The 16,273-nt window shown below is 37.6% G+C and overlaps 1 protein-coding gene across 8 annotated transcripts in view; it reads right to left on the reverse strand.

Moving 5' to 3' along the window:
* Positions 1–16,273, reverse strand: part of trim67 (tripartite motif containing 67) — an 81,006-nt gene that overhangs the window by 50,951 nt on the left and 13,782 nt on the right. For all 8 annotated transcript variants that reach the window (XM_087297974.1, XM_087297971.1, XM_087297969.1 and 5 more), the window contains exon 2: positions 1,968–2,063. In XM_087297974.1, the coding sequence (XP_087154100.1) occupies positions 1,968–2,063 (96 nt within the window). The remainder of the gene's footprint in view (positions 1–1,967; positions 2,064–16,273) is intronic.

Here is a 16,273-nt window from a genome sequence, read left to right on the forward strand (position 1 = left end):
GTTTGTCGCTTTATATTGGAAATCACTGCTCACTACAGCACTTCAGCGCAAAGTCTACTTACAGAGGCTTTTAAAGACAATCTCTCTCTCTCGATTTCTGCCTACTGGGCAGTATGAAAAAGCATTCAACTTTCCACTTGAGTAAAAATAGCCCAGAGCTCATAATCCAGTGATCTCCAGGCAGAATCCAGTTCTAAACACTAGACAATAGGGCTTAGCGATATGGCAAAAACATTATCATGATAATTTTTTTCATATCAGTCGATATCGATAATTATCATGATCAATACTGATGTATGAGATGTGTTTCATTTGCACTATGGCTAAAATAAACAGAAGTCTTCATTAAGCTCTCTCTTTATCAGCTAATAAACATTATTTTAACATTACACTATCAGGCCCATAGCCAGCTTATGGAAAGGGATAATTATTTTTTTTAACAAAACTGAACCTTTTTGCAGTTATTTGCCTGATTTTCTATTTAATTATGGGGTTTAAAATGAATAAAAATATTAAATATAAAAATAAAAAAAAAATTAAATAAATATTGCATTTTAGTGGAATTTTAAGAACTAATTTTTGCTGATTAGTCTGATGGTTATCATAACCACACTTTTTGATGTACCAAAAAATATTTCCTGAGCATGCAGTTTTAAGTTAAAGTTAAATTTGTTTATTTACAAATGTGCATTTAAACTGTAAGTTTTATATTACAGTTTTATAAAGAAGGAAAAATTTGAATAAAAAAATATGAAGAGATATTTATTTTTAAAATACAAATTTATTATCATCTATTATTACATTTTTAATTTTTTAGAAATCTGTTAAAAACTTGTTTTAAATTTAAAAATTAAAGCCTTTAGGCAAATGAAAAAAAAAATACAACCGCACATTCAACTTTGGTCAGTCAGAATTTGAAAAATGTAAAAAAAAATTCCAAATAATCAAACTTTTGGTCTTTCAAACCACCCGCACGCCCTTTGGCTATGGGCCTGACTATTTATTATATATTATAATATATAATAAATAGTCAGGCCCATAGCCAAAGGGGGTGCGGGTGGATATATATATATATATATATATATATATATATATATATATATATATATATATATATATATATATATATATATATATATATATATTCTCCCTCCCGCAAGTAAATATTCAATCACTATGCTCTAAAGTTAGGGGGTGCTTAACCATCACTGGAAAGGAGGCAGTACATGACGCAATAATCTTTTATCTCGATTAATGCTTTTTCATAATCGTTTGAAGCCGAAATCGAATTTTCGATTAATTACACAGCCTTAGTAAACATTATCGAACACTTATCGAACTGTCATTATTGTTTTATTGAAAAAACATATATCGTGATAAATATCGCTAGCGAATTATCGCCCAGCCCTACTAGACAATGTCATGCATGTTTGGACTGTGTGCAAATTTTCATTCGTGAACATAGAGGAATGCAAACTTGCACTCCTGTTTCAAGTATAAAGTAAGACTTTATGTGCATTATACTCTATAAGCATTAAAAACTTGTTTACAAGATTTGCAGACTCCTGAAGGTTGATGGAACCATGCATGAAAGCCTTGACTTAAGATAATCAAAGCATTTGATATGCAATGCAAAAACATGCTAACAAAATTAATGCTAACATCTGACATGTTTGCTGGATGCATGCTGAACATCTTAATTACCCCACTTGGCGTTTAACGAGATGTTCGTTTGCATATTTAATGAGACACTCTTAAATCAAAGATGCTAATATTCAAGTGCTGCTAGCATGGCTGCTTTGATTAAGTCCTTTTAGCGTGTTCAAAACACAGAGATGCTTATTATATGCAACTGGAAGGAAGCCGTTCAGAACTTCCAACCTATGTGTAAACAATCAATATTTCATGAGTTGACACAATTTGCATATTTCTACATGTCATGATGTGTGCGTTGAAGAGTTGTGTACCTGTATCTGCTGGAGCAGATTTTTGAGCTGCACCAGGAACTCCTTGGCCTCCTTGGCTTTGTCTGAAACTCCGTTCAGTGCCTGGGACAGCTGACACTGCACACATAAACACAGCTCAGTCAATTCATTTGTTTAAGCTGTGAGTAAATGTGTTGTATAATGTCAATCAGTGTAATTAAAACATTTGTATATTCATGTTTGTTACAAACCTCTGATGTTATGCTAGGGGACGGTGGGGTTTGACATTTAGGTAATTAAAATATATTTATATAAACAGTGAATAAATGCAAAAGACAACCAAAGTAATACCAAAAATATGTGCTTTTATTTACAATTCCCAAAAGTGAACAAAAACAACGAACAGATCCAAAATAAAGAAAAAGTAAGTAAAGCAAAAATATACTATATACAATATATACAACACTGAGACGAATACAAAGACGGAGAAAAAAGCAGGAGAGCTGGCAGAAAGGATGCGGGCGGCGCTAAAGAAATCAAAAGAACAAAACCCAAACTAAATCTAACTTCCCAGAAGCATCTAGCTAACTAACTAACTATGTGAAAACAATATGATTAGCACGCGAAGAGTCTTCCGAGTCCTGACTGTCTACTCTATCTATCTATCCAAAAAGTACAAGGCGTGGCGCTCGCCCCTAACCTAATGTACTAAACAGCAGAGTAGTCGGATAACGTGCACACAGAAACGAACAACAACGAAATTCGAAGTTATTGACACAGTTATTTAAAGCCGATTAAATAGTATAGTCCATTAGTATTTAACGCATTAATCACATTTAATCATTTATAAATGCACACTAGACACCCTATTTACGTCTATAAACGATCTAGTGTTGCACGTGTTCCACTGCTGTTGAGTATTGTAAGCATTATTAAGTCTGGCCAAACATTTAAAAGCATTTCCAATCAATACCAAACATTCTGCACAACCTAAAATAGAAACCATTATCTACAGTCCAGATCTGACCTACATTACCTGGCAACCTCAAATTCCCTCCATTCTTTAACATACGGTAAGCATTGGCCAATCAGAAGCCATTCCAAAATAGTAGTTTTGATTTATTAAAATAACCACACAATTAGAGCCACTTCCCAAGAGGACCCTGAACTGGCCGTGCTGATCTAGCACTATCCAGCATCCTACAAAAAAAACAAACAATTTCAAAATCCACCAATGCTTACATTGTTTATAATCCTCCAACAATAATTAAACGCAATCAAATACACCCTCAAGGCCATTCGATATTCATATTCTCAGACTCCATCCTCCAATGATGTGCACCCAGTGGCCTCATGGGACACCAATTCATCCCAAACATCATATTTCAGACATCTTTAAATACCACTCAACGTTTCTGACTTCCTTAAAGTCCTCCTTTTATTCCCAAAGCCCTTAAATACCACTCATTATTACCAGCATCCTCAAATAGACCCATTTGTTGAGCATCCTTAAACAGCATACAACATTCCTACTTTGCCGTGTTTATTTTTTCCCCAATTCTGTTCAACACATTTTCAATCATAATAGTTTTAATAACTCAGCTCTAATAACTGATTTATTTTATCTTTGCCATGATGACTGTAAATAATATTTTACTAGATATTTTTCCAGACACTTCTATACAGCTTAAAGTGACATTTAAAGGCTTAACTAGGGTAATTGGGTTAACTAGGCAGGTTAGGGTAACTAGGCAAGTTATTGTATAATGATGGTTTGTTCTGTAGACTATCGAAAAAAAAAAAAAGCTTAAAGGGGCTAATAATTTTGACCCTAAAATGACCCTTACAAAATTACAAACTGCTTTTATTCTAGCCTAAATAAAACATATAAGACTTTCTCTAGAAGAAAAAACATTATCAGACATACTGTGAAAATTTCCTTGCTCTGTTAAACATCATTTGGGAAATATTTAATAAGGAACAAAAAATCTAAAGGGGGCGAATATTTCTGTCTTCAACTGTAGCGGACCGTTTATGTGCTATGGGTAAATTGCCTTTCAATATGGCTACCACCATTAGGCCCGGATTGGCTAATCAGGAGGACCGGGAGAATTCCCGGTGGGCCGTTTCATTTTTTGTCCACGAGGGCCGGTGTCCCTAGCTGCTTGCACTCTCAGCAGTCGCATTTTTTTATTCATTTATTTATTTATTTATTTGACCATAGCTTCATTCTTTTTATTCATTATTTTGCCACAGCTCTGCTTTTTATTTAATTTCTCACAGCCCCGTGAGCAAAATGCAGCCTGCTGGTTAATGATGACGTAACTATCATTCAACCCCAAACAGCGACAACTTAGTGAAAATACAGTTTGACGGTTGACGGTTTTGATGGATGGAGGAGGTCAATAGTGGCTATGTCCTATACCCCCAATAGATTTGACTGTATATTGATTTACATGTGTTTTCTCTAATATTTACAGTATTTATTACTTTTGTCTGTTTTTTTAAGTATTTCAGTTTTCAGCCACAGTTTGAATAATGTCATGAATTCAATATAACTTTAATCAAAGCATCTCATTCTGGATCCAATTCTTTGCAAAAAAGGCAAATTTTACAGCCCAAATAGAAAGACAACAAAATGGCATTGGCAATAGGCTACAATGACAAGCAATGGTGCACCGATTCATACTGAGTTCTGTATTTTGTATTTTGTTGTCCATTGTGTAATGATGAATTGAAAGAGCTCATATACTTGTTTGCAAGTTGTGTTGTTTAAAGGTAAAACTAGCTTTTGTTGCATATTTTAAATGTTTTGACACGGTATGTGCATTTTGCAAGCAAAATGTGTCATTTTGACCACGAGTGCTTCTGTTTAGGCATGTGTGTTAACTGTTTTGAAAATGTGGAGTTTCAGTTGACGCCTGCATCAAAGCAATCAAGAAAAACTGTAATACTGTGGTCAAAAGAGTCTTGCAGCTAACAGTGCAATACTTATTTTTCATTCCAAACGCACCAGCATAACAGCGCCATTGTAGTCCGGTGGTCAGCATGTTGCGTTATGATGCTGCTGATCCGAGTTCGAACCTCACCTCACTGATTATGATTATTATTATTATTTCATTTTTTGTGTTAAGACATACAATACTGTTTGGGTTACTTATGTAGGTGTACATATTTAATTTTTTTCACCGTTACAAAGGACTGGATATTTATAAAGAATTTTGCACACAATATATATATTTAGATTTTGCAGGAAAGGACATTGTGATGTTTTAAATAATAGTGTTGGAGATTTAGCTCCCCTTTAATCTTCTCATATTTATGACAAACATTTGAAGCTCTAAAGCAGCTGTTTCCTTGAAAAAGACTTGATAGTGTCATTAGAAACTGAATTGGAAATGACTTTATTTTAATATAAGCCCTTTTCACACAGTGATACCGGTAAATATATGGAAAATATCCGGAACGACTTTACCGGTAAATTCTAAAAAGTGCTGTTTACACAGGCGAGGACGTTACGGAATTTTTCCGGAAAAGACCGTTCACACATCCATTCCAAAATAGCGGTAAATTCTGACATCATTCACCACAAATGACCTCTAAGCGGCTGCGCTTTTATATGTAAACATTTGACTACATTACAAACTCTGAGGATGGATCAGTATTGTGAACAACTCCGATGAAAACATATAGAGAAACACTTTCGCATGTCGAGAGGTGTGTGTGCTGGCGCTCGCAGGCTATTTTACAGGCACACGCAAAGCTTGAAGGTAAACAAACAACGGCTTATTATAAGCATCTTATCGATAATTATATACACGGTTCGCATTAAAATGAATATATAAACGTTATCTGACTAATTTCTAGCAGCTAAATGTGTCTGGACAAATATTCAAAGGCTTTTGTTCTTATAAACCGCGCAGACGTGAACGCACCTGACTGTTCTGATTGGCTAAAGCAGACGTCTCACATCAGCACGTTCTAGACGTGCACGCGCTCTTTCCGGCAATCTTCATTCTGCGTTCACACAGCGCAGCATTCCAGCAAATTACCGGTAATGTTACAACTTCTCTTTCCGGAAAATAGCCAGAATGAATTTACCGTTATTTTCAAAAAGGGCCTGTTCAATTAAATTAAATTCAATTCAGCTTTATTTGTATAGCGCTTTTGCAATGTAGATTGTGTCAAAGCAGCTTCACATAAATGGTCATAGTAACTGGAACAGTGTAGTTCACTTTTTAGTGTTTAAGTTCAGTTCAGTTCAGTTTAGCTCAGTTCAGTGTGATTTAAAATCATTACTGAGAGTTCAAACACTGGAGAGCAAATTCATCGAAGCGTAGCTCTACCAATCCTGAACCATGCGAGCCAGTGGCGACAGCGGAGAGGGAAAAAAAACTTCACCTGATAGGAGTGAAGAAAAAAAAACCTTGAGAGAAACCTTGAGAGAACCTTGTTCATATCATTGCTGGTAATTTTCCGGAAAGGTCTGTATGTGAGAAAGGGGCTATAGTCAAGTCGAGAACTGAGGTGGGCCGGTCTAAGACTTCAAACTCCAGGGCTCAAAAGGAGTCCCACTCCGGCCCTGACCACCATATTTCAAACTTGTGGGAAGCACTGTGTGCAAAATGTTTATATTAAAATGATTAATATTAACAGTTAATATTTTATGAAAACATGTTTTTGTTTGTTTTTTATCAATAGAAAGTTTAGGAGAAAACAAATGTATTAAATTTATTTGAAACAGAAATCTTCTTTTACTACAGTAACTATAGCCAATGCACGTTTACGGAAATAAAATTATTATTATTATTTTTCACTATCTAGGTAATAATTTTTAATAATACATTTAATGATGATAATAATAACCATATAATAGTAGCGTTATCATCTTGTGAACATCTAAAACATATTGGACAGATGTACTAATAATATCGTAAGGGTTTTATCGTCAAATCCAGAGAGGAAAGCCTCATTTACCTTCAACTGACCTTTAGCTCGCGGACACTGTAAGACGCTTTCACCTCGCTTTACCTCATCTGTGTGAGTGACTCTGACCACCTGACCTTTGCGCTGACTCTGGTCAATAAACTACATCTACGACTGTGACATTTGGCTCCTCGAAAGTCTGTTAACACTGATTTAACATAGAGAGGGAATCAAACCGAGCCCGTTTCTTTTGTTTCATTCTCGGCTTGAAATTGGGCCCGAGTAGTGTGAAGGAGGGCCAGATTGTACAGGCTCTTTTGACACAAAAGCAGGGGTGGGCCGGTGACCCTGACGCATCATTGACCCCAGCGGTGTCCTGGTGTCGTTTCTCCAACACACACTGGGAAGGAGAGGGCCACGAGAAGGGTTTCTGTCAGGGTCTTGTTAGCAGGCTGGACAGCTTGCCCGGGCAGATGGCACATTAATAGAGCGAGGAGATACGTCTCTGTGTGTGTGTGTGTGTGTTTGTGTATTTGTGTGTGTGTGTGTGTGTGTGTGTGTGTGTTTTGTTGATTTAAGACCCCACTGATCGAAGAAGGCCAGGAAAGACCCAGAGGAAGAGGAGCAGGTGGGATGGAGATGTGTGTGTGTGCGTGTGTGTGTGTGTGTGTGTGTGTGGACTTGCGCCAGGGTCTTTTCCACAGACTTGAGTGATCATTAGTCAAGCCGGAGTCTTGTGGATAGGTTTAACCCATTGTGCACATTGCAAGAGCATCATTTGCATCTGTTTTGTCTTGTTTTTAGTCCAAATATTTAAATTGTCTTACATCAAGAAGCTTTTTCTGAACAAGTCAAAAATATTGTGTTGTTTTAAGAAATACAATGTCAAAGATTAGGGTATTTTTCTTAAAAACAAGCCAAGTAACCTGCCAACGGTGAGATAGTGAATATGTTGTTTATCTGAAAATGATGCTTTAGTCCAGGGGTTCTCAAACTCGGCCTTGGAGGTCTGATTTTAGCCCCAACTTGCCTCAACACACCTGCAAGGACTATTTTAGAAAGCCTAGTAAGAGCTTGATTAGCTATTCAGGTGTGTCTGATTGGGGTTGGAGCAAACATTTGCATGACATCGGCCCTCCAGGGCCGAGAGTGAGAACCTCTGCTTTAGTAAGGTATTCTCCTTTAAAAATGTGTGTTCTGTGTTGGAATGTCTGTCTTTGTTTTGGTCACTATAACCAGCCCCTTGCCAGTTTCCCCAATTATATTTCAGCATTTTGCATACTGTCCCAACATCCATTCATGTAATATCGTCAAGGCTGAATTATACTTCTGCATTAAGTGATCGCCGTGGCCCATGCGTAGTCGTGCATTTATACTTCTGTGTTCTATTTGTGTTGCTCTGCAAAAACACGGAAGACTAGTCAGGATAGAGGGAAAGATGAATGCTGCAATGTACAGACACGTTCTGAATGAAAACCTGCTTCAGAGTGTTCTTGACCTCAGACTGGGGCGATGGTTCATCTTCCAGCAGGACAATAACTCAAAGCACACTGCCAAAATATCAATAAAGTGGCTTCACAACAACTCTGTGAGTGTTCTTGAGTGGCCCAGCCAGAGCCCAGACCTAAATCCTATTAATCATCTCTGGAGAGATCTGAAAATGGCTGTACACCGTCGTTTCCAATCCAACCTGGTAAAGCTTGAGAGGTACTGCAAAGAGGAATGGGCAGAAATTCTCAAAGACAGGTGTGCCAAGCTTATGTTATCATTTTCAGAAAGACTTGAGGCTGTAATCGCTGTCAAAGGTGCATCAACAAAGCATTGAGCAAAGGCTGTGAATACTGATGTACATCTGATTTTTCAGTTTTTAAATTTTTTTTTTTAATTTGCAAAAATGAATCAAAACGGACAAAGCTGTAAATGTGCGTACGCATGAGATGTATGAAACACTGCGTGCACAGAATCTCATGCATATTCTGTTTGTACATCCGAACTAACGTGAAATTGAGTGCACATGCACGAGCATCATTGTATCTGCGCTTTTGGTCAGTTTGTGGATTGTTGAGGGGGGTTAACAGCCACGTCTTTAATGGATAACCGCGGTGTCCATATATGCAGTTAAATAATTACGCTCAATTAAAAAAAAAATAATAAAAAACTTAGCTGGAATAATATCTTTAAATACATCAGTCACCAAGAAGCCACCCATCGCGCACCCTGCCACCTTGGAGCCTCCTCACTGTCTCTCTTTTCAAATTTGAACCCATCTCAGCACAGAGCTCCAGAAGGATAGCTCTTGGAAATCTGAAACGGCTAATAAGCCAGTCATCATCGTGGGCCAGAAGGGTAAAAGAATGATAATAATAGTAAAAAAAGTGTGGCCAAAAATACCAGGGCGGCCACTGATATATATATATATATATATATATATATATATATATATATATATATATATATATATATATATATATATATATATATGTCAGAATATAATAAAAAGTGTGTGGAAGGCACTGACTAAATATATCGAAATGAAAATAAAATCTACAGAAATAGAGATTAAAATTTCAGCACAAAATCCATAACAAAACAGAAAGTAGTTATTGTAAATAAATTTCACTAATATTTAAACATATTATCTTTTCTTTTTTTTTTTCCAGCAAGCAGACGTAGAATTTTTAGGTCATTTATTAGACTACATAGACCAAATTACCAGATATAAGCATCAAAACAATAAGAACCAACAAAATAATAAATCAAACATTTATATTATACATGTATATACAAAATGCTTTGTGACTATATCTTTTTAATTTCTAAATGCAAAGTTGGACAATACACTTGATGCCTGCTAAAAGAACTCAAGAATAAACCGTTCCTGTTACTGAGATCGACATACTGAAAGAGTCTACCTATAATAAGGTGTAGAGGTATAAAAAAAATACTATTTAAGGCTTTCAATCGTGCTTAAAGATATGCAATATTATCAATTATCTACTTCAGCAGAGCAATGTATTGATGAGCTGATGTGAACTGAATTAGAGAGTGCAGAAGATGAAGTGTGTGCGTGTATGTGTGTGTGTGCGTGTGTGTGTGTTTGGAGCATCATAAGGACATGTGTGACATTTTAATAACTGCTGGTGGTTGATTTTTTCTGACAAGGCAATTGGACACATGTCCTATCAGCAGTTTTGCTGAACTGAGGCTGTGCGTTTATTTGATCTGCACATGTTTGTGTGTGTGTGTGTGTGTGTGTGTCACATGAAAGACAATACAAATCTGTGCTGATGTGATAGTGACCTGGATTGCGTGTCCTTGTGGTGTGTGCACTAAAATGTGGGTTTTACTATCTAAAATAACCCTTTCTAATTTCATTAATTCACTTTCCTTTGGCTTAGTCCCTTTTTTTTATCAGCGGTCGCCACTGCGGAATGAACTGCCAACTCCTTTCTAATTTTCATTCATTCCTTTATTTTCTTTCCGGCTTAGTCCCTTTATTAATCAGGAGTCGCCACAGTGGAATGAACCGCCAACTTATCCAGCATATGTTTTTTGCAGCGGATGCCCTTCCAGCCGCAACCCACCACTGGGAAACATCCATACACACTCATTCACACTTATACACTACAGACAATTTAGCCTATGCAATTCACCTGTACCACATGTCTCTGGACTTGTGGGGAAAACCGGAGCACCTGGAGGAAACCCTAGCGAACATAGGGAGAACATGCAAACTTCACACAGAAACGCCAACTAGAGATCTGCGCGGGACTAAAATTTGAATCCCGCTCCCGCCAGGTTTTAGTCCGAACCCGACCATTCCCATATGTTCAGCATTCGCTGACCCGCTACCCAACCTGCCCCGTTTTCTACCTGCCGCGCCTGTACCGAACACCACCCAGCTATACAGAGTGCTCCTGACAGCCTATAACAAGCTAACACACACACAGCACCAAGCAAGTGACACAGACAGCATCACGCTCTCTCTCATTCACACACATACACACACACACAGCACCAAGCTCTCTCTATCATTCACACACATACACACACACACATAGACAGCAACAAACAAGCTAAATGCAGCATCACATCCTCTCATTCACACACATACATATGCGTGCTCGCTCGCTCAGGAGTCGGGAGCGATGTTGTTAGACCGCCCACTCCCGTTCAAAATACACCAGTTACCGACCGCTCCAACGATTTATTCAGAAATTTAATGCAGACCTCTAACGCCAACTGACCCAGTCGAGGCTCGAACCAGCGAGCTTCTTGCTGTAAGGCGATTGTGCTTCCCACTGCCCCCTTTCTAATGTTATTATAATGAAGAATTTTCAAAGACTAAACTTTTCAAAACTGTTTTTACTCAATTAGACACCCATAAATATGGTCAACAACTCTAACCTACTAAAAAAAAAACAGCTTAAACCAGCCTAGGCTGGTTGGCTGGTTTAAGCTGGTCGACCAGGCTGGTTTTAGAGGGGTTTTGGCCATTTTCAGGCTGGTTTCCAGCCATTTCCAGCCTGGTCTTAGCTGGTCAGGCTGGGAGTTGACCAGCTAACACCAGCTTGACCAGCCTAGCCAGGCTGGGAGCCCAGCCCAAACCAGCTATGTCCAGCTTAAACCAGGCTGGTCAAGCTGGTTTTAGCTGGATTTAGCTGGTCATTTTCCAGCCTGACCAGGTAAGACCAGGCTGGAAATAGCTGGAAAACAGCCTGGAAGTGGCCAAAAACCCTCTAAAACCAGGCTGGTCAACCAGCTAAAACCAGCCAACCAGCCTAGGCTGGTTTAAGCTGGATTTTTCAGCAGGGTAGCGTTCTCCATTTGTTTATGCTATCTGAGGTTTGAGTGAAACTATTGATCACTCTGCAAACAACAACTAAAATGAAACGTGAACGCCGGCAGCTGTGTGTGTGTGTGTGTGTGTGTGTGTGTGTGTGTGTGTGTGTGTGTGTGTCTATAAAAAGGACAATCACTACTTGACTAAACTAAGTGCTAAATGCGTTGGAGATGCATTCACATTGACTTTGCCTCACTGACATACCATTTAATAACGTCGGTTTTAAAAATAAACACACTTAATGTCACAGCACAGTAAATTACTGTACAACACTGGTGAGATCTTGACTGCACATGACTTATTTTGTGGTGTAGACATTGTTAATTAGCTGGTGGGGCATTGTGAAATGAATCAGAAAATGCCTTGAGAACTCTGCCAAATTTAAGCTAAGCTAGGCTAATGCTAACTGCGTTTGCTTAATCCTCAATCATCCTTTCCCAGCTGTCAAATGTAGAGTCTGTTTGTTCAAGTTTCACACGGAGTGAGTTTCTCTCACAACGTTTTTCATCGCAATCTGTTACCTTTGATACTTTATATGACAAAGTGATAATATAATAAATAATAAGAAGCTGTGTGGATGCGAAAATGTGGTACAGCCTACATTAGTCAAATCATTATTTTATACTGTTTACAACCACAGCTCGCAGATCAGAAACCAAATCTCCCTTTTTAGGTCAATCTTTGTGTTGAGATCTATGTGTATGGATTCTTATTGAAATGACAATCACAATTCACCAGAGGGTAATTTGACGCAGTTAATGGAGTGTAAAATGTAACAACAACTTGCCAATGTGGATAAAAGGGTGGGTATTGCATACTGATATGGCAGATTATGATTTATAAATTAGTTAGATTTCCCCCTCAAAAAACAATTAACTGTTGTAAATCTGAAATCTTAGTAAGGAGATGCAGGTTGTTGATAGATATTGGTGATTGCATCACCAGCTCTTGCCCTTTCATCATCAAAGAAGCGACAGGACTACAATCGGACTACATTTGCCAGGAAACATTTGAGAAGGCTGTGGGTGTTTCGCTGCGATATATACTGCAATACAAATATAATTTCACCAGATGATTTTGAACAGCTCTATTTGGAAAGATTTCATTCATTTAGATCGACTAGGATGATCAAGTCTGGCATGATCAAGTGCATCTGCTATAAATACAAGCATATATAAATACGAAAATTTAATAAACTTAACATTAATTCATTCATTTTATCCGCTCCGTTAGCGTCCCTCACACAGCTGGATCCACGCTGGCATTTCTCCTCTTGGGTTTTTGGTTTTGAAAAGGGACAAAATTCCACCATCCTATCCAAACTTTTAGGATATCGGGTGTCGGATTTGCACAATCCATATGTACAACGCTTTGGCCTGTTTCCCTCGCTCAAAAGCTTGACAGAGCCCCTGGTTGCTAAGCCACGATTGGTGGGTGGCGGTTTTTGGGCGGGGCGTAGCGAAGGGTCAGTTGGGTAGACTAGATTGTCCGTAATGTATGAGTGTGTGTGTGTGTGTGGATGTTTCCCAGAGATGGGTTGTGGCTGGAAGGGCATCCACTGCGTACAAACTTGCTTGATAACTTGGTGGTTCATTCCGCTGTGGCGACCCCGGATTAATGTAGGGACTAAGCCGAAAAGAAAATGAACAAATTAATAAATTGGTTACATTAACCTAATGGATTTGTGTTGGGGTGGGACAAAATGAATGAATTGTGTGAAACCCTGCATTTTTTACAGTGTAAAATTACTATTTCACTTTAAAAACAATCTTGCTGCTCCAAATTTTTAAGCTGAATCAAATCTTAACTATCAATCAAACTGAAAATATGGTGAAAAGTCTTACATGACGGTAATAGTTTGATTGTGGTGTTTATTTCAATAATGCCACTAATGTCTGCATACTCCACATCTTAATTCTGTTTTGGAGCTTATGTGGGCCTACAGTTCAACATTCATGTTTAACTGAATAAACAGTTAGTAAACACAAGCTCATCTTTTGCTGAACATCATTTATTTTCATCACCAATTATCATAGTAGAACAGTTTATCAAGCAGTTTGTGATACGTTTTGGAAACAGGAGATGAGCCCCTGGTCTAATGCGACACCTGGCTTGAGAAACCCATCATTATTTGGGTACCACTCATATTCTGAATGCCTTCGGCAGAATTCAAATGAGCCATTTTAATCTAGATTGATTCCAAGATTAATGAGATTAATTGAGATAATTTAGATAATTTAATAATAATTTAGATAATTTAAAATTTAGATAATTTAATTAATAATTTAATTGAGTGAGATTAATCTAGATTACAAAAATAATCTATGCCCACCAATAATAATAATAATAATAATAATAATAATAATAATAATAATAATAATAATAATAGGGTGTCACAGTGGCGTAGTGGGTAGCACGATCGCCTCACAGCAAGAAGCTGGTTCGAGCACCGGCTGGGTCAGTTGGCATTTCTGTGTGGAGTTTGCATGTTTTACCCTTGTTGGCATGTCCTCCGGGTTCTCTGGTTTCCCCCACAGTCCAAAGACATGCGATTCAGGTGAATTGAATAAGCCAGTGGTTCTCAAATTGTGGTACGTGTACCACTAGTGGTATGCGGGCTGCCTTCTAGTGTTACGCAGAGTAATCCAATATGTCATTTGTACATGCAACATGTATTAAAAAATGTATCAAAAATGGTTCATATATGAATATGATGAAGGTCCAAGCAACATTTCCAGGTTTTGATGAATAGGATACTTTAGGTTAACACTTTACATTTAAGTACAGGGGATTTTTTTACTTTTTAAGAACAGTAGCCTCCCAAAGTTCAATTAACTTTTAAAAGCACATTTCAATTTAAACATTGACATTTTATTTTGTTTGTTTGTTTTTTACATAAAAACACAGCAGTGTAAATGTTCAAACTATTTATAAGGTTTAAAGTGGCTAATAATAATAATTATTCTTAATCATAGTAATTAATCTTCCACGTTTTTAAACAGTGCAGAGCTGTAGCTGCTTAATTAGGCCTATTATGCTACTGTATTTCATACTGGTCATATGGTGGTACTTGGAGGGTCAATTTTTTTCTGAGGTGGTACTTTATGAAAAAAGTTTGAGAACCACTGGAATAAACTAAAATTGGCCATATTGTTTATGTGTGAATGCAAGGGTGTATGGGTGTTTCCCAGTGTTGGGTTGCGGCTGGAAGGGCATCAGCTGCTAGATCTGTTAGACGTAAACTGCATTTGGTTGCCTTGTACTTGTACATGTGTAATGACAATAAAGTTGAATCTAATCTAATCTAAAACATATGCAGGATAAGTTGGCAGTTCATTCCGCTGTGGCGACCCCAAATTAATAAAGGGACTGAGCCGAAAAGTAAAATGAATGAATGAATGAATGATTAATAATAATAATAATAATAACAACAACGATAATAAAATTTTACACAATTTTCGTTCCTCAAGCACTAGAAACTCAACCGTATTACTGATTAAGAAAATGATTTCTGCAGCATTAGCAGCTTATTAGTATTGGCGTGGAGCCATTGTCTCTGTGATTAATGCTGTACATCTGGAGGTCAGCACAACCAATCACCCATCTGACCTGACACACACACCAATCCCGCCGCTGACGACAGCTTCTCTTTCTCTTTCTCTTTTTATCTCGCCTTCATTCATCTCTGTGGCTTGAAATGCGAAGACAGAAAGTCACTGGCATCATTCATTTTTCAAGATATATTTGGCAGAATGCTGCAATGGTGCTAAGAAGTGTGGTGCAAATATTGCTCTAAAGACTGAAATGGTTACATTTACTTCTGTTCTTGAGCTCTTTCTGCATGATTTCATGACCGCATTCATCACTTATTCTCTGCCTTTTTCCTTTGTCATGAGTTGTTTGTTAATTCTGTAATGCTGCGAGACCCAACTGTAGATTAAATGCAGTCTGAGGGATTAAAAATGTGTGCTGTGTGTGTCTGAGACAGTAAGGAAACCCTGAGGTTTTTTTACGCTCATCCTGATATATTCAAAGAAGCAATGATGTAGCAGAAGATCTGAGAAATGTACAGATTAGTTCAAATAACAATTGAAATGCTTGTTTTTGATTCTCATTGTTCCATTTTTTATTTAATTGACAGAACAATTAAGCATTTTAATATAGTTTATTTTAAGGGTAAATTGGAATGTTTTAATTTAATTTATTTATTTACTTATTTATTTACTTATTTCTTTGTTTTCTATATATATATATATATCTTTCATTCATTCATTTTCTTGTCGGCTTAGTCCCTTTATTAATCAGGGGTCGCCACAGCGAAATGAACCGCCAACTTATCCAGCAAGCTTTTACGCAACCCATCTCTGGGAAACATCCACACACACATTCACACACACTCACACACTACAGACAATTTAGCCTACCCAATTCACCTGTACCGCATGTCTTTGGACTGTGGGGGAAACCAGAGCACCTGGAGGAAACCCATGCGAACACAGAGAGAACATGCAAACTCCACACAGAAACGGCAACTTAGCCGAAGCTCGACCCAGCGACCTTCATGCTGTAAGGCGACAGC

The sequence above is a fragment of the Danio rerio genome, chromosome 20 (assembly GCF_052040795.2).
Source record: "Danio rerio strain M-AB ecotype USA chromosome 20, GRCz13ab, whole genome shotgun sequence".
Classification (NCBI taxonomy): Eukaryota; Metazoa; Chordata; class Actinopteri; order Cypriniformes; family Danionidae; genus Danio; species Danio rerio.